Source organism: Physeter macrocephalus, chromosome 8 (genome assembly GCF_002837175.3).
Source record: "Physeter macrocephalus isolate SW-GA chromosome 8, ASM283717v5, whole genome shotgun sequence".
In the NCBI taxonomy this organism is placed as follows: Eukaryota; Metazoa; Chordata; class Mammalia; order Artiodactyla; family Physeteridae; genus Physeter; species Physeter macrocephalus.
In genome coordinates, this window is record NC_041221.1 from 141,832,269 (window position 1) to 141,855,031 (window position 22,763).

The 22,763-nt window shown below is 35.9% G+C and overlaps 1 protein-coding gene across 11 annotated transcripts in view; it reads left to right on the forward strand.

Moving 5' to 3' along the window:
• TCERG1 (transcription elongation regulator 1) overlaps positions 1–22,763 on the forward strand; it is a 59,994-nt gene that overhangs the window by 5,848 nt on the left and 31,383 nt on the right. For 5 of the 11 annotated variants that reach the window (XR_448788.4, XM_007122242.3, XM_007122237.4 and 2 more), the window contains exons 2-10: positions 856–1,081; positions 3,297–3,449; positions 4,489–4,870; positions 5,181–5,300; positions 9,208–9,450; positions 13,688–13,750; positions 15,285–15,485; positions 16,210–16,322; positions 17,446–17,534. Coding sequence is in view for 10 of the 11 variants with exons in the window: in XM_007122242.3 (XP_007122304.1) it covers positions 856–1,081; positions 3,297–3,449; positions 4,489–4,870; positions 5,181–5,300; positions 9,208–9,450; positions 13,688–13,750; positions 15,285–15,485; positions 16,210–16,322; positions 17,446–17,534 (1,590 nt within the window). In the remaining variant the exon portion in view is untranslated. The remainder of the gene's footprint in view (positions 1–855; positions 1,082–3,296; positions 3,450–4,488; positions 4,871–5,180; positions 5,301–9,207; positions 9,451–13,687; positions 13,751–15,284; positions 15,486–16,209; positions 16,323–17,445; positions 17,535–22,763) is intronic. The other 6 variants (XM_007122240.4, XM_055086819.1, XM_007122241.4 and 3 more) reach the window with 3 other exon arrangements.

Consider the following 22,763-nt stretch of genomic DNA (forward strand, 5'->3'; position numbering starts at 1 on the left):
TAAGACAGACACACACACACACACACACACACACACACACACCATGGCCCTTTACCCCATTTGAGGGTAAGACAGACACACACACACACACACACACACACACACACACACACACACACACACACCCATGGCCCTTTACCCCTAAATACTTGAGTGTTTATTTTCTAAGGATAGAGATCTTCTCTTAACTACAGCACAGGTACAGGTATCAATGTAAATTTGCAGATAAAATACTTTAATTTGTTGTCCGTATTCCAGTGTTGTCTATTAATCCAGTATGTCCTTTATAGCATTTCTTCTCTCTAAACTAGAGATCCTAAACTAGTATCCTGTCTAGAGTTGTTATTGTGTTGTCATGTCTCTTTGGCCTCTTTAATCTAGAACATTTCCACAGCCTTCCTTTGTCTTTTTTGTATAACATCAATATTTCTGAAGAATATACTCCCTGCTGCCCCCTTTCTAATAGAACATTCTTCATTTTGTGTTTGTCAAATAGCTCCTTATTAGATTGAGGTTATGCATTCTTGCCTGGAATAGATGATGTTGTGTCCTTCTCAGTCACATTAGGTCAGTTTCTCTATTGCATAGGTGTTTTGTTCATCCTTCTTTGCAACTGTAAGAAACATGTTGGAAGATACTTTAAGACCATCCAAATAACCTCCCTCATCTAAATTTCCTCCTAGATTTTGGTGTCTATTGATCATTCTTACTGATGCACTCTACTGCAGTGGTACAATATGACTTTCCAACTCTACTTGCTCTTAAGGGCTTTGAAAATTTGATGTAATTAGAGGTTAGTAGCTACATTTTTGTTACATTGAGAAAGAAAAATTTATTCATGGCTTTCCCACACAGGATGGCTCAACAGCAGGCCTTGAGGTTCCGAGGCCCAGCTCCCCCACCAAATGCAGTGATGCGAGGCCCACCACCTCTCATGCGACCTCCTCCACCTTTTGGTATGATGCGAGGCCCTCCTCCACCACCTCGGCCCCCATTTGGACGTCCTCCTTTTGATCCTAATATGCCACCAATGCCTCCTCCAGGAGGGATTCCTCCACCTATGGGCCCTCCACACCTCCAGGTAAAGAATATAGAGGTAGCTGTTTCTTTGTTGGCATTAGTGTCAATATTATATATGAGTTTTGCCTTTAAAACCTGTGTTCTTGATTTTATAGGAAAATGGAAACTAAAGAACATCCTTATATTAATGTGTTGCTCTAAAAGCACTGGTAACAATAATTAGTATGGAAATTCAGACTGGAAATGTATATGGTGATAGAAAAACGTATGTGTTAAGTTAGGATTGAATAGCGTAGTTCTAACCTGCCTTCGTCTCTGAGAATTGTCTTTAGTAATTCATCTTCTTTATGGGAAATGAAGTTTGAAATCTTATGTGTAGAGTAGGGGAAATTTGTTTTCAGTGATACATATTGCAAGTAAATTTAAATATATATGTATGTATATTCCTGAGCAGTTCTCCCCAGAAATGATGCCTAGTATAGAATCTAGAAAGTGGCAACAAACACATTTTGTAAGCACAATATTTGGATTTTTTTCCTTCCCCAGAAAAAAATATGGTTATCTTAAAATTTTAGAAATAGAATTGTTGTGGGATTTCTTTAAATAAAAACTTTTCTGGTGTTTTAACCTGAGGCATATATCCCTCTTTAGTGTAAATAGGCCCAGTTATTGTCTGAAATGAGGTTATGAAGGTGTCAACTCTCAAAAATACCTACTTTTGAGATTATATTCTTTTTGACTGAGTATGTTTCTATGTTTTCTTAGTTTATTCAGCCTGTACCATTCTGAAATGAAATAAATACTGTAGTATCATCTCCCTTCTGTTAGCTTGGATAATCAAGAATGAACTTATTAAAAATAGAAAGATAATGAGCTACTGTTTAAGTGATGTTAACTCTGTTTTAATAGGGTTATATTTATGGAAGAAACACCAGGTTTTAATACGTTGCTTAGTAATTTTGTTGCCTTCCTAGTAATGAGCAGCCCCCCCTTCCCCCACCCCCCCTTAAACAAATGGTTAAATGGTTTTATGTTTTCTTCAGGATTAGAATAGGAAGTAACTTTGACCTACTGACTGTGGTATAACTTGTTACATGTGAATTTATTCTACTTTGTGCCTTTAATAGTTAAAGTCCTTGCAGAATATTATAAAATGTAATGGATTAATGTAACCCACTAATGGAAGTATATCAGATGTTATAATGGGATACTTTCTAATGTTGTGATGCTTTTCTTGGTCTTGATGGATGATTGTGTGGTTTTACAGTAAATCCAAGTGATTTCCAGCTCCTGGTGCATGAGATATATTTGGGGTGGATATTTTATAGAACATGGGCCTGTGTGCTGATTCTTGACAGACAGCAAGCTGAATCCAGAAAGACTGGAGTATGGAAAAGAAAACATTTTTAGGAAAATGAAATACAGTTGCACATTATTAGCATAATGTCAATTCCATTAACCAGATTAAGATGCTTTGGATAATTAAATTCTAATGTTACTTGTAGATTATAGAGAAAATCTTTTAATCCCTGTTCAAAATCTGTTTTCAAAATGGCAGACCTCTTTTCTGCTTTAGTGACTAAGATATAGCAGTTACAGTTAAATTGTTTGGTTCAGGATCTTGGCTTGGGTCAGCAGTCGTTGAAGGAATTACCAGAGATAGTGTTGAATCAGTAATGAATGGTTCCAGGAGTTGGTTTTTTTTTTTTAACTATAATATATACCATTTAAATTCTCATTTTCCCGAAAAGTAAAAGGGATAATTTTTTTTATTGTATCTTTTAAACTTACTGATGTTAACATCTTTGGTGAGCTACATTATTATTATTTGAAAAATAGGAAATGATGAATATTTTCCTAGCTAATATTCTTTTTTTTCTTGTAGGAAAAGAGAACAAAGGGTTAGGTATATCTGGTTTTTCCTTTTTAGTTATTGCTATGTTATTTGTAAATAAGAATCAGTTTTTTTCTTTTGAAAGTAATCTAGTGCCCAGTGTATGAAATAGGCAGTTAAGGTTTAAAGAACAAAGCAAAACTCACCCATAATGCTATAACCCAGAGAATGACTGTTTGTTAGAATTTTGATGTACTTCTTTCTAGTCTATTTAGTAATCATTTTTATTACAGAGAAACTTCTCTTACACAACCTAGATAAATGTATCTGAATTGACTGTAAAACTAGTTCTCTTACAGTGCTTTACTTTTGGGTAGAATTTAGTAATAATTTGAAGGAAAAAAGATAAACACAAGTGACATTACTTCTTGTGAATTAACAGAGACCACCTTTCATGCCTCCACCCATGGGAACCATGCCTCCTCCACCGGGTATGATGTTTCCACCAGGAATGCCTCCTGTGACTGCTCCTGGTACTCCAGCACTGCCTCCTACTGAGGAGATATGGGTTGAAAATAAAACTCCAGATGGGAAGGTAAATTATAAAATGTATTTAGGTTGTTGGCTTCTTAGTAACAGAAGAGTGAAACAGGAGTTCTGGCAGATTGAGATCAGTGACTGTATCTTTGCCAATTAGGAATGAGCCTTGGGTAAGCCAGGGTGGGGCAGGACTCCTGGAAAGGCTCGCTAGATTGGACTTATGCACAGACATAAGGTGGCCTGGAGCACTTACATAGGTTTGCCTATGATTCTGGAAGCCTGTATTTTAAATATGTGCCTTGGGTCCCCAAAACAGCCTTCAGGTTTAGTGTTTGCTAGGAGAACTCATGGGACTCAGCATGTAGTTGTATTTACAACTAAGACTAATTACAGAGAAAAGATGCAAAGCAAAACCAGCAAAGAGAAAGAGGTGCATGGGCTGCAGTCTGGAGCAACCAAGCACAAGCTTTCTGGAGTCCTTTCAGTGGAATCATATAGAATGTGTTTAATTCCTACGACATGGCATTGTGAACACACAGGTGAAGTGTTGTCTGCTGGGAAAGCTCTCCTGAGCTGAGGAGTCGAGGGTTTTCTTTGGGGACTGGTCCCATATCTGGCACCATCTGCCCAGCACATACCACATTCCAGACTCCCAGAAGGAAGGCATGTATTCAGCATAAACTGCATTGTTTGCATAAACAGTTTAAATATAATGAGCCATTCTTATCAGTTAGGGAATGATGGGAACCCTCCTGAAATCTAAGTTTCCAGATGCCAGCCAAGGACCAACATTGTGGACAGGGCTTTCTAAGGATAGCAGTCTCAGGCCTGCTGTGTTAACTTTGTGCACAAAATATAACCTTGGTTCTTTTTTGGTGTGTGTTAAAAATATAGTGTGCTCATTATAGAAAACTGGGGGGAAGGAAGAAAGGAGTGAAAAAGTACCTTTAGTCTCATCATATACAAATTTTGATGTACTTTCTGTTTTGTAAGGTTTTTTTTAATACTGTTTTAAGACAAAATATAGTTGTATTATTGTTTATAAATGATAGTTGACAGATTCTTTGATACCGATGATTTTGCTTTCTCTGCAGGTTTATTATTACAATGCTCGGACACGTGAATCTGCATGGACCAAGCCAGATGGAGTTAAGGTTATTCAGCAGTCAGAACTGACACCTATGCTTGCAGCCCAGGCCCAGGTTCAGGCCCAAGCCCAGGCGCAGGCGCAGGCGCAGGCACAGGCACAGGCTCAAGCGCAAGCGCAGGCCCAGGCACAGGCGCAGGCACAGGCTCAGGCTCAGGCCCAGGCCCAGGCCCAGGTGCAGGCGCAAGTGCAAGCACAAGCAGTGGGAGCTTCCACCCCTACGACCAGTAGCCCAGCACCTGTGGTATCCACTTCAACATCATCATCAACCCCGTCCTCTACCACTTCTACCACAACAACTGCCTCTTCAGTTTCGCAGACAGTATCAAGTGAGTACTAGTCAGCATGTGTTTTCATTTAGGGGCTAGAGAAATGGACAAGTGGGAAGGCATTCCAGAATGATCCTAGTGTTTTAGATATTATCCTTGATGTTATTTAAAATATGTTTTTGACATTAAGACTTTTGGCTAAAAAGAACAGAAATTTACATTAGAAGAAGAAATTATTTGCCCAGTTGAAATTCATGAAGCTAAACTGGGGAAGTGTAGAGTTAGCTATTCAACTTGGCCAACAGTAATGCTGGGTGATGTGGGGTTTGCAGAATAAGTGTAAGTCTTGGCCCCTGCCCCTATCTTGCAGAGTTTCCAGTTTTTCTAATTGAGGAGGCAAGAATAATGCATGTGAAACAATTAGAGAATAGCGTGCAAAGTTATGCAGCGAAAATAGAAGATATAAGAATTCAAGAAAACGGAGAGACAAGTGAGTGGACTACATGGGTATTGAGGTTTATCATAAAGGATGTGTGATAGGATTTGAATAGGTTCAAAGTTTCAGAGAGGTTTCAGGTAGTGGGAAACGTAGGTCAGGAAATGAGAATAAATATAGTTTATGAATTGTTAGGTGGGAGGATTTATGTTGGTTAATATATTGAATAAGAGACCAGGTTATGAAGAGTTTTAAGAACCAGGCAAATGGGTGAGGCAGGCAGGCACTAGGCAGTCTATATGAATGCAGTATTCTGGAAGATTTTTATGGCACTCGTTTTTTGCGTAGTGTTGAAATCAGGGAATCTTAGGAACTTTTCAGTAATCTTGTTTAGAGGTAGAAGGGTCCCAGAATGGGATGCAGGCAGATGAAATGTCGAGTTGTGTTAGAAGCAGTTCGAAAGGTAAGAGAATTTTCAGGTATGAAGACGCAGAGGCCCAAAGGTTACATCTTTTTTATAAAGATGAGAGACAATTAATAGATTTCAGGGATGAGGAGAGAAGAATATTAATTTGCTTGAAAGATTGTCATTAATACTTATGCTACTAGTTCTGAGTTTTGTTTTGTTTTGTTTTTTTTGATATAAGTATGCTGCTACTTTTTCTACAGGGTGAGATTGAGCCCCCAAATATTTAAATAATTTTATTGATTTGATTATTTATTATGATACTGGCATGAAGATACATAATTATCCCTACAAGGCGATTATAATTTAGATTAGTTTACTACCTGGATAATGGGTGAGAATAAAAAAAAAAAAAAGCTGTCTCTCTTCCCTCCCCCAGTAGCTTCAGGGACTAGGGAATTATTAGTGTATATTAATGTATATACACTATATATACATTTCTTTGTGAGAAATATGTACATGAGAGAAATTTAGTCATACTACTAAATTTAAATTCAAATTTGATTTTATTTTATTGACGTGCGTAGTAACCGAAGAAGAAAGGTACATGTGATATGGAGACAGTGTTTTTAAAGGCCCTATTTGATATTTTTTAGAGGGCTTGGGAGAAAATGTACTTAATAGGAAGATGTAAATAATGCTTTACAGGTCTCTTGTAGCTAAGTTGAATTCTGAAAATACAGATTAACAGTGATACTAGCTAGTTGGTTGAGGGTCTTTGCCTTTTTATAGGCAAATGCTTCTAAAACCTGTGGGGCAAGGCAGAAAACAGTCAGTTTTTATGGGGTACTTGTGGTGGTGATGGGAGAAGGAGATTAATTAAAAGCAGTGTGGTTCTATGTGGAGGCTCTGTGTTGCTTCTGTTTTGTTCCCTGCCTCTTCGGAAGGAAAAATAGTAGTACTTTGTTTTAAGGGAGGTGGGTAGCCAAAAACTTTTAACTGTTCTCTTTGTATTCCATTTCCATATCAGAGTGGTCTATCAGTAGGCCCATAGGTATCTTGTCCATTACCAACCATTCTATTCAGAATTCCTGTTTTTCATTTTTTGTACTACCCTTCAGTGATAGGGAGGCCTTTATTCTAAGAACAGAATAGCAAAATCTTGTTCTTTTTACTGCCTTTAAACATCAATTTTGATGTTGTCTCTCTGAGTATTCCTGATAGCTGTTTTTATTTCACTTGATTCAGTGTCAAGAAGTGTTATCAGTCCTAATATTTCTTCATCTGTTAGAGATAGTCACTTGTCTTTTTTAGTTAAGATCTGAGGCTGGATTAGTAGTATATTTTGAGGTCTAGTGTTACACTAGTCATTTTAGCAAATGGAGTTAGTAGGAATTTACCTACTATAAAGTCCTAGCTACCATTCTCCCAGCTTCCCAGTTAATTCTTTTGTTGCCTATGTCCCTTTTCTCTCATGACTCATGGCAACTAATCAGATTCAGAAAATCCTGTGTCAGCAAGAGGAATAGGTTGAGTGAATACTTTTTGCCATCTCCATTTGGTGTTCCTTTCCCCCTGAAATTTGATGCCTTTGTAACTCATTTTATTTTCCTGACTCAGTACTTTGTATTGTGAGTTTAGCAAATATTACTAAATACTATTACCATGATTTTTTAAAAAAATGTAATTCTATGAACTGCAGTATAAACCTGTGGGTAAATTGAACTAAAAATTAAGGAATTTATATTTTAACCTCAGTTGAGCATAAACTCATTTTATCCTATGCAAGTTTGTGAAAAATGCTGATGAAATCCTCCTCCTCAGGGAAGTTGGGAAGAATAACTTGATATATTTTCAGCCATTGCAGTAGATTACAAATGCTAAATGCTATATGTATGGGACTGGGCAAATGTTGCATGTAATTTGTATTTTTCATACTGTTATAAAATTATATTAATATGATACTGTACCCTAAGGCTAGGTCTATGCTAGACCACCAATTCATTCCTGGGCCCCTGAAGATACTTGTTTGGCCCTGCTGTCTATTTAGCCAAGGTGAGTCCCTCATTAACAAGTATGAAATTGCTGACATCTTCCCAGCCTAAGTGAGTTTTTCATTGTTAGGAGCTGAAGGAAAGACAGTGAGAAATTTTTTCAGTTGGATTATTGGGTGGTTTGCATTAAACAGTGTGCTTTCCCTTAGAATAAAATTGGCATAAAGATTGGGAAAGCACTGTTTTATTTAATTTGATAAATTCATTCTTATTCCAGTATAGGTAAAGTTTGGCATTTTTCTTTATATCAAGATAAAGATGAAGTATTAGTTACCAATGAATTATGAAAATGAATTTTGTTTTGGAACTAGATGGGTTGTGAATAAATAACAAAAAATGTTTTATAATATTTGAGAACTGAAACTTAAGAAAAAGGAATTTTACATATTTTGGGGGTCACAAAGTGTGATTATTAGGGATGAAATGTTTTATTTTTGATATTTAAAAATAACATATTAGCAGAACCAAATTATCCTGAATTTCACATTTTGCTGGTCTCTCACATTGGAAACCTGAGTTGTTTTTTTTTTCTTTTTTTACCTTTTTATTTTGAAATAATTATAGAGAAACCCAAGTCGTTTTTGACTCCATTTGTTCATATCCAGTCAGTCATTAGTTATTGCATACCTTTTTCTCTCTGTTCTTCCTTGCTTGGACAACTCCAGATATGTTGAAATTGATTTTCCCACCTCTGTTCTTCCTTTTCTTCCTGTGCATCCGCCAGGTTAATTCATCAAATGAACAGTGATTGTTACTCTTCCATACAGAAACCTTCATTCTACCTCCCCCACATCCCTTTTACATTCATGAAGTCACATAAGTAACACATGAATGCATTCTTATAAAAAAAAAATCAAACTGTAATGAAGCATGTGTAGTAAAAAGTAAAAGGTGTACACAGATACGTTTTGGTGTTCATTCTTTTAGATCATTTCTCTACGTTTACATAAGTTCTTCCCTTTCCCTACCCAGTCAAGTGCAGACTCCTTAGTTGTCTGTTCAAGGCCTCCCATTTTATGCCTCTGGCCTGCCTTTCCAGCTGTAACTCACTGGTTCTGTTGGTATGCCTAGTGTTTTACTAGTTGACTGCTTCTGTTTTCTAAACAATACCTTGTTGTCCCCTACTCTTTGCTTTTACTCACTTTTCTCACCACTTGCTTATTTTCTCCTTTCACTTTGTCATTTTCCTTGTTGAAATCCTAATTTTCAAGGCCTATCACCACAGTATAAAATTTTCTGTACCGTCTCACAATAAGAAATGGTCTTTGGGTCTTGAGTTACACTCCTATACATTTATCCCATTTCACTTTGTGTTTTAGTTATTGTTTATGTTTCATTTAACTATTTTCAAGCTTCTTGAAGACAGAGACCTTGTTATAAATTCCTTGCAGTGCATGGAATGGGCCCTAAATACTTACATACTGAATGAGTGAATGATGAATGAATATAGTAAAATGGTTTATGAAGGAGTGATACATATTTCTGTTTTATCTTTTATCAGCACCCACAACACAAGATCAGACCCCAAGTTCTGCTGTTTCAGTTGCCACGCCTACAGTTAGTGTTTCAACTCCTGCTCCTACAGCCACACCTGTGCAAACCGTTCCTCAGCCGCATCCCCAGGCGTTACCTCCTGCCGTTCCTCATTCAGTACCTCAGCCAGCAGCAGCAATACCTGCTTTTCCACCAGTAATGGTACCTCCATTTCGTGTTCCCCTTCCTGGCATGCCAATTCCACTTCCAGGTAAACCAATAGATTATAATAGTTTTTCCAGCTATGTTTTCATATTGTGAGTTAGTTTGTTCTCATGTGTCTGTTGCATTTGAAATTTGCCTTGAATCTCACTTGTTTGAAACATTTTTGAAAAGATTCATGGCTAACTGCAATATTTTTCTCTTCAGTTTTGGTAAATGTCCTTTTCTGTTGTTGTTGTTTACATGTCTTGAAATTAGAGCCACATTTAAAGCTACACTTATTTTGGATAATGGCCCCAATGAATTAAAAATGATCATCTTTTTGTGTAAATATGTTCTAAATGCAATATTTTAAGGGATTGAGTGTATGAAGTTAAGAAATCACAGGTCACAATAGGTAACACAAGTTAAGTGATTTCTATATCATGCATTGGTCTAAGCACTTTACATGGAACAATTCGTTTAGTTTTCACAACCATCTTATGAGGTAGATACACAGGTTAAGTTACTTGCCTGTGGTCACATAGCTAATAAGTGATGGTGTTGGGGTTTGAGTCTGGGCACTCCAGATCCAAAAATCATGCTCGTAATAATTACGTTATACTGAGAAGAAAATGTGAGTCACTTAACTTTAAAAAATTCATCTAAAACAGAAAGCATGTTTCCCTTGTAACAATTGTGAAGTATAACAGGCACCATTTTAACGTTTAAATAATTATGGTGAGTTCATGTGTTTTATTTTTTTAGGGGAAATCTTTTCAACTAGAGAAGGAATTAAAAAATTGTGGAGTAGAATTTTTCCCATAGGGATTAAACAGTGGTAGTGTTTGGCATCCTAATATGAGTGTGTTTGCTGTTGTCAAACATATTTACTCCTTAATCCATGGTCCGTTCTCCTAGAATTATAGTTGAAAATGTTGACGCCTTAGAGAGGTCAAGCTCACAAGGCTAGTTTGTAGCAAAGATGAATAGAACCTAGGCCTCTTGTCTCCTAATTTCACACTCCTTTCACTATGGTTGCTGCTTTATTGTACTAGTTTTTGTCTAAGAATAGGGTTGTGATACAGCTGTTTCTTAGATTTGCACACATTTTAATTATCACACTGTCTATTTCCTTGTAACTACTTTGAAAAGAACACTTTCATATATCACACCTTAGCAAGAAAGAAACCAAAAATATAAGAGAATTAGTGGGTTTTTTGGAAAACCTTTTTACATGTTGTCGATGTAGTGTTAGATAATTAAATGACCAGTATGTGATGTTTAAGAAACCGAAATCATTTAAAAGTAAGAAGAAGATAAAAAATGTTGTCTCTAATACTAGGGATTACCCTTTTTCAAAATTAAATTTAAGATTAAGCAGCTGATACTTTCCTTTTGGATATACTCTTTGTAGAAAATTAAGTGATGAATAGATAAAAGCTTGACATTCGTCATAACCTCTTGCAATCTTGGTCTGCTTTAGGGTCAGGGACAGTGTTATGACCAGATCCTGGATTCTGAGTGATCGTAAGGAGCTAAGATTGTTAATTCTGTAGAGAGAAGATTGAGAGGTAGCATAATAACATATATGAGGTATTGGAAAGGCTGTTGTCTAAAAGGATTTTGGTTTTGCTTTAGAGGTTCTTAATAGGACCAGTGGGTGAAAGGGTAGCAAAATTGATTTCTGTAGAAAGTGGAATTTTGTCACGGTAAAATCCCTTCAGTTATAGCTGTCTTTGGATGTCTTGGTCTTCTCTGGTCCTCACCCCCCTGTTAAATTTTTAGAACAGATGGTAACCGTTTGTGTTACCAGATGAGGTAGTACCTATGAAGTTTGGCAGTAAAAGGCATTTAATAAATGGCAGCCATTGATGATATTTTGTAGATCAGTTGGAAGAGAACCTGAGTTAGATAATCTGTAAAATTTTATGCAAGATACCAGAGATTCTTTGGAGAGGGAACTAATGTTTTATAGAAAGTAATATTTGTTTTATATAGTAAGGCATCTTAGATATTAGAATTCATTCATTTTCTCATTTCCCCTTTTAATTCAGTCATCTAAGGTACTTTAGTAAAAAAGAGAATGGAAAAGAAGACTTGTTTTTCTCCTCCCCAAATCTTTGGTTTTATGTATAATGCTATCTATCTCTGTTTTTCCTTTTTTATATCAATTCAACAGTAAGGTAAACAGGAGGAATTCGGATGTAATTTATCTTGGAGCCTTATATTCTATTTGAAATAGCAATGTATGGTGCTAATGAGGATGATTAAAGAAGGGATAGTCAAGATGAAGAAAAGGAGTGGAAGAGTTAGGTAAAATATAGGAGTAAGAGGTGGAGTTGGGGATAGTGAATTGGAATAGGATTACAGGATTTCTACTTCTTAGTCTGTAAAATCTTATTTGGAATTTTAAGAAGCTTATGGTCAGTGACATCAGGATTATCCAGAATACTAAATGGAGTTTTCTAATTTCCTGGTAGAATATAATTTGAGGGTAGAGTTGTAGGAAAATTGAACAAATGCTCCTTTTTAATAGAAGGTTAAAAATTTAGATGTTTGGTTATTTTGTGAGTCTTCATGATATGCATATAGTCACCCTTAGAAAACCTTAAGTTGGTCTTTTTAACATGAGAAGAAACAAACATGTCCTTTTATTATGGCCTATAATGTTGATAGTCAAATACAAGAGTTCTGTGTTGGCCCAGCTGATATTTAACAATGGCAGTTGGGCCTAAATATGAATATATTTGACTTTCTTCTGTTTAAGTTGTGTAGTTGAAATTATTTATTAGGGGATGGTTTTGGAAAACAGTCTTTGAGAGTAAAGTTCAAATAGTCTAAGAATTGAATTTCTAGTGCTGACTTAGTAGGCTCAGTGATCCCGCAGATAGCAGTATTTATACTAATTTAAACCTAATATATGCTGTAACTTCCTTAATCAAACGAATTTTTCCATTGCTTTCTTTAAACATTATGGAAAATAAAACTATACATAAACTTTACTCAGCATACTTTTTTGATCCAGTGTGTTTGTTTTAATTTCATTGTTAATAGAAAGTTTAGCTTTAATATTTTTATTTAAAATAGTAATTAAGAAATAAAGGCACTTTTCAAAAATTGGCAGTATTTTGTGTGTGTGTGCGCGTGAACATAGGTATGTTATTTACAAATGCAGGGGTTTAATTTAATTTTTGTCTCTGAATTAGGAAAAATTTATTTTTATGTACTTTAATGGGGAAAAGAATTTATTACTTTTAATTTTTATCGGTACCAAAATAGGTTTAGTTTTTTTTTTTACCCAAAACAAATAGAAAATAAAATTTAACTTCCCAACCCTTTGCCTTCAGCCTTTTCCTTTAAAAGTTTTAAAAAATTCACTCTTTATTTTGATTTTCCTCAATTAATCAGTCTTAGTTTTCCAGCTTTTCCTTTCATTCCCTTTTTATCACCATTGTAATGCATCATGATGAGTCTTCATTCTTCTAAGAACTGTACGTAATTTCCATTCTTTAATACAAGTGCTACTCCTTTAGCTGGCTTTAAACGATTGAGGTTTCTAAAGTAATCAGCCCATGTAGTCATTAATGATACTAAAGGGGCTGTCTTCTTCTTAATTTGTTAGCCTGCCCCCCACAGTGTTCCAAGCCTGTGGCATTCCATACAGCAGGCACTACACATGGATATTTTGTCATTAGTTGAATGGTACCCTCCTCTTCATCTTTGCCCTTTTATTTAAAGTATTATTTGCAGTGGTATATTTGGATCTGTCTCATACTTTATTTTCTTCCTTTTCCTCCCACCCCTCTTTGTCCTATCTTATTACTCTTTTTCTACTTCTGCATGGTTATGCTCCATGCCTCTGCTTTTGCATGTAGTTCCCACTTAGCAGCAGCACAGAGACAGTGTCTTGTTAGTGTCATGCTGCATCTGCCTTTCACTGGTGTCTTAAGCAGCATGGGTTTGATGTCCTGTGGGAAAATGTCCCACATGAAAACATGAAAACTTGTTATGCATACGTAATGAAGGGGCTTTCCTTTGTTGAATTTAAACTCTTGAGACTCCTTCAAATATTATCAGCTGGTTTGATAAAAAGGTAATTGATGCTATAATTTAGAATTAGTTATCATTGGATTTGGCACCACTTCCCACAAAATGTCAAACAAAAAGAAATTCTACTCCATCCTTGGTCTTTTTCATTGGAAATAACATTCTAAATTGTAGTGGTAAATTATTTCCCTGAATCCCAGTGGTAGCCGACATACAATGGCAGCTTTCCAACGTATGCTTGCTTATCCATTTTACAGGTGTAGCAATGATGCAAATAGTCAGCTGCCCGTATGTAAAGACAGTCGCTACCACCAAGACCGGTAATTTTTAAAACCATCTTAGTTTGTTTTGTCTGTAAGTTGGCATGGTAGTGAATGTTGTTGTTTATCCTTTTATTTATTTATTTTGCCCAAGTGAGTGGATTTTTTTATATTTTTCTTTTTAATGAGCAGTATAAATGCAGTTGTCATATTTGGCCAACACTTAATTTTCCCAATTGCCTGTAGTATTAGCCTCGTTGGTTCACAAAAGTAAATAAGGTCAAATCACTTTATATCTTAATTTTTGTAATAAGTGTAAACAACTTCATTCTCATATTCATAACATTTAATTTTATTTTTTGACGTGTGTTTTTAAGTTAAATATAAAAAAATCATTTCCATGTGTAAAGTGATGTGATTATGCTTGCATGCTAGTGAGTATATGTGTGTGAATATTTGTGTGTATAGTATAAATTTGCATTTTAAAGTTACTGAAGTTAACTACCTGAAACTTAAATTCTAGTATAGGATTTGAGGGGTTTTTTTTTTTTTCAATTTTGATTCACGTTTTTGATTATTTATAATACCAGCTTGTTTAGCTGTCTGGTGAAAAATATAGAGCTTGGCTTATCTTTAAAAAAAAAACAACAAAAAAAAAAAAACATTGCTCTCTTTCCAGAAAAGTATAAACTGTCAAAGAGTTTACAGGGATATCTCACTTAATCACTTAGTATATTAAAGTTGATTTGATAATAAACTCAGTCATTTATTTTTTCAGTCATTTACTTTAAAATAGAATTTTATTCATATCCTTTTTAGGTACCTTAGAACAAGAAAACAATTTTGCCTCAGGAAATATGCTTAGTAAATGTGCTTGTTGCCTTGATTTCATTAGAATTTGAGGAAATTCTTTTTTTTAAATTTTTTTAAAAATAAATTTTATTTATTTATTTTTGGCTGTGCTGGGTCTTTGTTGCTGTGCACAGGCTTTCTCTAGTTGCACGAGCTGGGGCCCCTCTTTCGCTGCAGTGCGTGGGCTTCTCGCCGTGGCGGGTCCTCCCCTTGCGGAGCACGGGCTCCAGGCACACGGGCCTCAGCAGTTGTGGCACGCGGGCTCAGTAGTTGCAGCGCATGGGCCCAGCTGCTCCGTAGCATGTGGGATCCTCCCAGACCAGGGATCGAACCCGTGTCCCCTGCATTGGCAGGCGGATTCCTAACCACTGCGCCACCAGGGAAGCCCAGGAAATTCTTTATAAAAATATATTTCTATTAATAAGTAGAGAGTGTACCATTATTTTTTATAATTTATTATGTTATATTTTATTAAAATTTCACTTATAGGTGTGACCCAAATTTCTGACTGTTCTTAAGGTACTTCTTGGGTTCAATTTCTGAATCTAATTGAATTTAGGCATTAGAAGTAAACCAGGGATATAGATTTAAGTAATTAAATCATAATTTATATGATTTTTTTTGTTTCAACTGGCTCATTCATTATTAATGTTTAGTAGAAAGATTTAGCTCATATTTTAAAGTTTTATTTTGTATCACAATTTGATACTTGGATCTAATTTTTTTATTCTTCTTCTTCTAGGTGTATTGCCAGGAATGGCCCCTCCTATTGTACCCATGATACACCCCCAGGTTGCTATTGCAGCTTCACCTGCTACCTTAGCTGGAGCAACAGCAGTTTCTGAGTGGACTGAATATAAAACAGCAGATGGGAAGACATATTATTATAATAATAGAACATTAGAATCAACCTGGGAAAAACCCCAAGAGCTAAAGGAAAAAGGTATAGTTTTAATGACTTGGTGGGACATAGTATAAATAGAAATGCTATTTGAATTTCTGAGTTAATTCCTTTTTTAAAACGTTTGAGGGATTTTCTAGTTACATAGTGTTGGATTATTTATTTCCTCTGAATTGATAAATATGTATTTATTTTAAAAGCCAGTTCTTCTACTTACATGTTTGTCTATCACTTTACCATCTGGAGAAGTTAAATTATATGTACACACTAATATATATTTTTTACTCTTGTCAGGAATTGCATAATTATTCTACTGAATAATTATCGTTATCCTTATTGAGATTGATAGTAATGATCAGAAAGGAATGTATTTATTGTATGTGTTCTGAAGAAAAACTTTAGGCTGTTGGAATCTTGGAGGAAGAGGACTCTTAATTTTCTATTTCACAAGTCCCTGTTTCTGTTTTTTAGTATGTTATCCCTTTCAGCAAAATGAATGATTGCTACAAATGATATATGAATGACCTGAAAGACTTTATGTCCCTCTGAAATCAGTAGTTCTTTTCTACTGACAGTTTCCTGATTGGTATAGCAAGGTATTTGAAGTTGAACATTACATTAGATCCAAATCAATGATATTACAAGGAAGAACATTTTACTTTTGTGGTTAATAACTAGAAATGGAATATCTTAACTGCCTACTGTCTGAAAGTTCATCAGAAGTTACATCAGAACCACTGTGTGATGTTATCTCAATTTTTAATAGAAAAATTAGAGGAGAAGATCAAAGAGCCAATTAAAGAACCTTCTGAAGAACCTCTGCCAATGGAGACGGAGGAGGAGGATCCTAAAGAAGAGCCAATAAAGGAGATAAAAGAGGTAAAGGGCCATTACCTGTTTACCTGGGAGCCAGCATTGATTGTTGGGTACAGTTAACTTGTAACTGAAAATCCATTTGCTATAGTTTTATTTTTATTTTTTATAAATTTATTTTATTTTTGGCTGCATTGAGTCTTCGTTGCTGTGTGCAGGCTTTCTCTAGTTGAGGCGAGCGGCGGCTACTCTTTGTTGCGGTGCGTGGGCTTCTCATCGCAGTGGCTTCTGTTGTTGCGGAGCACGGGCCCTAGGCGCGCGGGCTTCAGTAGTTGCAGCATGCATGATCAGTAGTTGTGGCTCGCGGGGTCTAGAGCGCAGGCTCAGTAGTTGTGGCGCACGGGCTTAGTTGCTCCGTGGCATGTGAGATCTTCCCGGACCAGGGCTCGAACCTGAGTCCCCTGCAGTGGCAGGTGGATTCTTAACCACTGTGCCACCAGGGAAACCCATTTGCTGTAGTTTTAGATAATTGCTCTAAATCCTGACCTCTGAAATTTTAGGGTTCTTTGAAATTTCTAATTCAGTTTTTCCTTTGAAAGTTTCATTAAATTACTTCTTATACTAAACCAAGATCCCCCTAGAAAGAAAGGACCTTGGACCAGAGCTGATGTCCCCTCCTGACTTACAGACTGGTACATGTTATAATTAGAAGTACAGCTTCATATTGGGGAATGATCGTTGTATTTTATTTGTCCTCTCGTGGCATGGAATAATCTCTGTACAGCACTAAAAGAGCTCTGCTTTTTGGAAGCTTTTTTTATTCAATGAGGGACAAACGGTAGTCTTATCAGTAAGGAATTTAGCAGAAAAAAAACAACCTTAAATGAAGAGTTCTCCTCTAATCTTCTATACCCTTTTCCTTACTTCTACTCTTAAACAGATGGTTAGTGAGTCTGTAAGATAGGACCTGCTGCTGATGGGGTCTACTGTTGTGCAGTTCGGCTCTGTCTAGGGGGCAAGGATTTAGAACTTATTTAGAAATTCTGACTCAGGGTCTCTCCTCTGTATGCTAGCAACAGACCTTATGTTGGTTGTACTTTAAGGTATTTGCAGTGTTTCTTGTATTTGTGGGATATTCAGGTATAGTTTTATAATACTAATTTAATGGGAATAATATCATTTCCCATAGGAGCCCAAAGAAGAGGAGATGACTGAAGAAGAAAAGGCTGCCCAGAAGGCAAAACCAGTGGCTACTACTCCTATTCCTGGTACTCCATGGTATGTACTTGACTTAAGTTGTTTGATTAATTGATTTCCATGTTTGATTATTACATTATTATCCAATAGGAAGAAAAAGTACTTTAAAAAAGCATGTGTCAAATACCTGTTTGCTTATTTATTTATTTTGGCTGTGTTGGATCTTCTTTGCTGTGCATGGGCTTTCTCTCTAGTTGTGGTGAGTGGGGGCCACTCTTCGCTGCGGTGCGTGGGCCTCTCATTGTGGTGGCTTCTCTTGTTGCTGAGCACAGGATCTAGGCATGCGGGCTTCAGTAGTTGTGACACGTGGGCTCAGCAGTTGTGGCTTGCGGGCTCTAGAGCGCAGGCTCAGTAGTTGTGATGCATGGGCTTAGTTGCTCCACGGCATGGGCATGTGGGATCTTCCTGGACCAGGGCTTGAACCCGTGTCCCCTGCATTGGCAGGTGGATGCTTAACCACCGCGCCACCAGGGAAGTCCTCAAATACCTGTTTTTATCTACTGAATATTTTTTGGTTCTTGTTTGTTGTATTTTGGGTGCTCAAAATTCAACTGCTGCAGTGTCTTCCTCCCTTCATGGAACTCTCCATTAATATTTATTGTTTAAAATTATAGATTTGAACCACTAAGATCCTGAATCTACTTTTTTATTGTTTAAAATGTTTTAAAATTGCTTTTGTGTATATATCCTCATATATGATTATGTTTGTAGAACTTTGTAAAATTATGTTTTTTTATCTTAGCATTGATAAGTCTATTTTTTCTTTCCTTCTTATGTTTGGTTTTCCCTTTTCTTCCTCTCCCCACATCAGGCTTTCTCTCCTGTTCCTATTCTAACTTATTTAACCCGTGTACAGTTTACACATGGCAATGAGTTGGCTTGTTTCTTAAGTCTTATAACCTACAGATTCCCCTCCAACTTGTTTTCCTTGCTTTTTCCTCCTTGTTTTTATATTGAAAAAATAAATGTGTTTGTTCTATAGAGTCCCATAGTCTGGATTTTATTATTGCATTCTCATGGTACTCTTTAATAGAATCCTCCATTCCTGAATTTCCTGCAAGTTAGCAGGCAGTTACAGAGATGTGATCGGATTCATGTTTGATCTTTATCTCATATATTTCCTATTTCAGACCTAGATTCAGCCATTTTCCAAGGAGACCTGGTTTCGTTTTGTGAGAAGTGGCATTTATAGGCCATGTGGGATCTAGGGATAGTTGTTACTACTGAACTAGTCATTATTTTTAGACCTCTTTGGTAGACAGAGATGGAAGATACATACATTTAAAGATACATCTTAAGTTCACACCATTACTTGCAGTTCAAGTCTACTACAAGAATTTTACGGACTCATCATTTATCTTAATTCAGTATCTCCTTTTCTTCTGAAAACCATCTTTGAGTGATAGCAACATAATTACTCATTTGCTTTTCTCACAGGCAAGACCAGTACTATCACCAACAGTATGATTACTGAAGACAGTTTAAGCTTTTTTTTTTCCAGTTATTTTTATGTTTAGGGTATATTACTCTAGGTATGTATAGTCAAATCATTGTGTTTTAATAGCATTTTGGAATAGTTGTTTTTTATGTAGTTATTCTACCAACTTGGTACACAGGCTCCCTTTGAAAAATAATTGTGCAAAATATTTACCCAGTTCCAGAATCAAAGTTATGAAAACAATTTGTTTAAAAGAATGTATTTCTAGATTGTGGTTTCTCTGAGTATTGTACATGAAAAGCCGGTAACCAACTCCAGAGCCTACCAGTCTGGAGTTTTGTGGCCGTTATCAGTTTTCAGACTTGGGTCTTTTCTCAGATTATTAAAATTTTCTTTTGGAATTTGTTTAATTAATGCTTTTCTTCATCTGTTTCTTTTCCCCTTTCTGGAACATTTGTAACTTGCTTGTTGAGTATCTTGTATTTATGCTAAATCTCTTACTTTTTCTCTTTTTCTCTTATTATAGATATAATTCTCTTACAGGAATTATATCTATAATTCCTGTACTTTGCTTTGTTATTTTCTCATTGATCTGATATGATATTAGATGAATGCATACCAAAAAACATACAATATAAAGGAATTATATGAAGTAAAAAATTACAGAATTCTATCGTCACCAAGCCCTTCCTCGTTAGTAAAAGTTTGGTACATATGCTTTCTGCACCTTTTGCTATATTGTGTTTTATGCATATGTGTGTAGAGATGTGTGTGTTATATATGCACATTACAGTGTCTTTAGAAAGTATATTATTTCTGAATTTTTTAGTAAATATGTCCTAGACTTTTTGCAATTTTAGTACATGTAAATCTGTGATAGCGTAGTTTTCTGTTGTATGAAAATAGGTAATTTGCCTACAGATGGGTGATTAGGTGGTCTTCTGTTTTTGTATTGTTTGTGTTTTTTTTGTTTGTTTTTTTTTGCCCTGGCATTATGAAAGTTGCTGTTTAGGGCATCCTTTATACATACATATTTCTTTGTGAACACATGCAAGTATTTCTGTTGGATTTATTTCTAGAAGTGAAATTGTTGAATCAAGTGATAAAGCTATTTAAAATTTTGGTTAATATTGCTAAATACACCTCAGAAAGGGTTTTTTTTGTGGGAAGAAGGGGGTGTACCAGTTAATATTCCCAGCAACAGCCTGAGCATACCAGTTTTCTCTCACTCTCACCAGTGTAGGGATATTCCTTTTAAATCTTTAGTATCCTGATAAGAAAAGAAATCTTGTATGTTTCCAGAATGTTGGTATAATTGAACCTATTTTATGTCTCGGCTGTGCATTGCCTCTTTACAGTTTTTGCTCATCTTTTTATGGACTTGTCTTTTTCTTATTGGTATGTGGGAGCTTTTTATGTATTCTGCTTTTAACTCTGACATAAAGAATTCGCACACCTCAATAATATGGAAAACAATCCAACAAAAAAGTAGTCAAAAGACATGAACATGTACTTTATAAGCAGCACATGTGAAGGAAGCTCCTTGTCATTAGTACTCAGAGAAATGTAAATTAAAACCACACCTGTTAGAATGGCTAAAAGTTTTGAAAACTGGGCATGCCAGATGTTTTAGAGGATGGTGAGCAGCTGAAACTCTCAAGCACTGCTGATGGGAATTTCAAAATGGTAGGACCACTTTGCAAAGCAGTTGGGCAGTTTCCTAGGAAGAATATATAATAAATAATTCAGCCATTCCACTTCTATTTATTCGAGAGAAACAAAAATATATGTCTGTACTTTTACAAGAATGTTCGTAACAGCTTTATTTATAACTTATTTGGGCTGTTTCCAGTTTTTGGCTATTACAAATAAGCAGGTATCTAGGAGTGGAAAACTAGAAAACTAGAAACACCCCAAATGTGCATCAACAGGTGTATGGATAAACAAATTGTGGCATGCTACTCAGCAATAGAAAGGAACAAAGTATAGATATATTCAACAACATAGATGAATCTCAAAGTCATTACTGCTAGGTGGAATCTTTTGTGGAAATCTTTTTTGTCATGGAATCCAACCAAAAACCAGGGCTTACTGATCCTAGGTAATACAAAATACTTCTAGTTTTGATCTCTCTTTATACTTAATTTAAAGGCAGGAGTTGGTGGGGGGTGAGTGTAATACATTTTCATCTAATTATTCAGTGCAGAGTCCTCTTCAAGAATTTCCATTAGAACCATCCTGACACACTTAAGCAATCTTGTTAGATGTTTAACTTTATTGGGAAAAAACTGAGCCTAAATTTTTGATACCAATTTCTGAAACACTGTTTGATCCATATTAATAGCAATAATTACTTTGAGATGGAGGTGCTATTGTACTAACTCGTGTTGGCTTCAAAATACCTAGGTGTGCTAATACAGCTCCAATGGTATTAGCAGTAAGTGTGGAGTGAGAAGCTGTCAGGACATTTCAGCATTAATAGAAAAACTATGGACAAAGAATTCTTGTGTCACAAAACTACCCTGTGCTAATAATATGCATGATAAAGTGATTAGGGGTGAAGTGTACTGATAATCTGCAATTTTTTTTTTTTTTTTTTTTTTTTTTTTTGTGTTATGCGGGCCTCCCTCTGCCGTGGCCTCTCCCGTTGCGGAGCACAGGCTCCGGACGCGCAGGCTCAGCGGCCATGGCTCACGGGCCCAGCCGCTCCACGGCATGTGGGATCCTCCCAGACCGGGGCGCGAACCCGGTTCCCCTGCACTGGCAGGCGGACGCGCAACCACTGCGCCACCAGGGAAGCCCTGCATTTTTTAATGTATCAAGAAAAATAAGACTGGCAGATGCATTGATGGAAGTATAGATAAGTGATAAAGCATATATGATAAAATGTTAAATGTAAAATACAGATGGTCAGTATATAGTGTTCATTGTTCTAGAAACATTCTTTTGATATTTCTGTATGTTTCAATTTTTTCATAATATTGGGGGTAAAAAACGATGGAAACAAAAGAAACCCTAGAAAAGCAGCAGTCGATTGATATAAATATAAATAAAAATAAAGTCCCTGTGCCACTATAGGTAAATACAAAAGTTTAAATACTATAAGTTCAAAGGTAAATTTTTCATAAATTAAAACCCAACACAGATTACAGACAAATAAAACATGGCAAATACAGGCAGCCCTCAATGTGCACTTTGTATGGGACTGTAAAAAATTTATGGCAGGCTAAATCTTTGTGATGCAATCTTATTAAGCAATGGAAAAAGTTACAGTTCTCAATGACCTTAAAAATTTTTGTCAAAACATTAAAACCTCTTAGAACCAGAAACTAAAGCTTGCTGATCTAGGAAATATAAAATGCTTCTAATTTTGACCTCTCTTTATTCTGAAAACAACAACAGAAAAATGTCAGATTGATGCTCTGAAATACCAGGAAAAGAATTCTAGTATAGTTAAGGGAAACATGGAACTTCATGTTTTACATTTAGCTTCTTATCTCTAAAGAAATAATAATTTAAAGAGCAACCTCTAAAGATATCAAAAAAATAAACTAATAAAATGTGATTATCCAAATGAAGTAGTATACTTGCTTAGCTGAACAATTTAACTTAGAATTAGCACTTACCCATCTTATAAGAAATAGAAAATAATAAATTAGGGAATTAAGGTTACACTGATAGTACATTCCTTCATCGACAGAACTTGGAAGATAATTTGGACAAGTGGTTATCTTTCATGTATTCAGATGGACTGTAAAAACACTAGGACCATATAGTTGCATTTTTGGAGAAGGAATGGGGTGCTTCCTAAG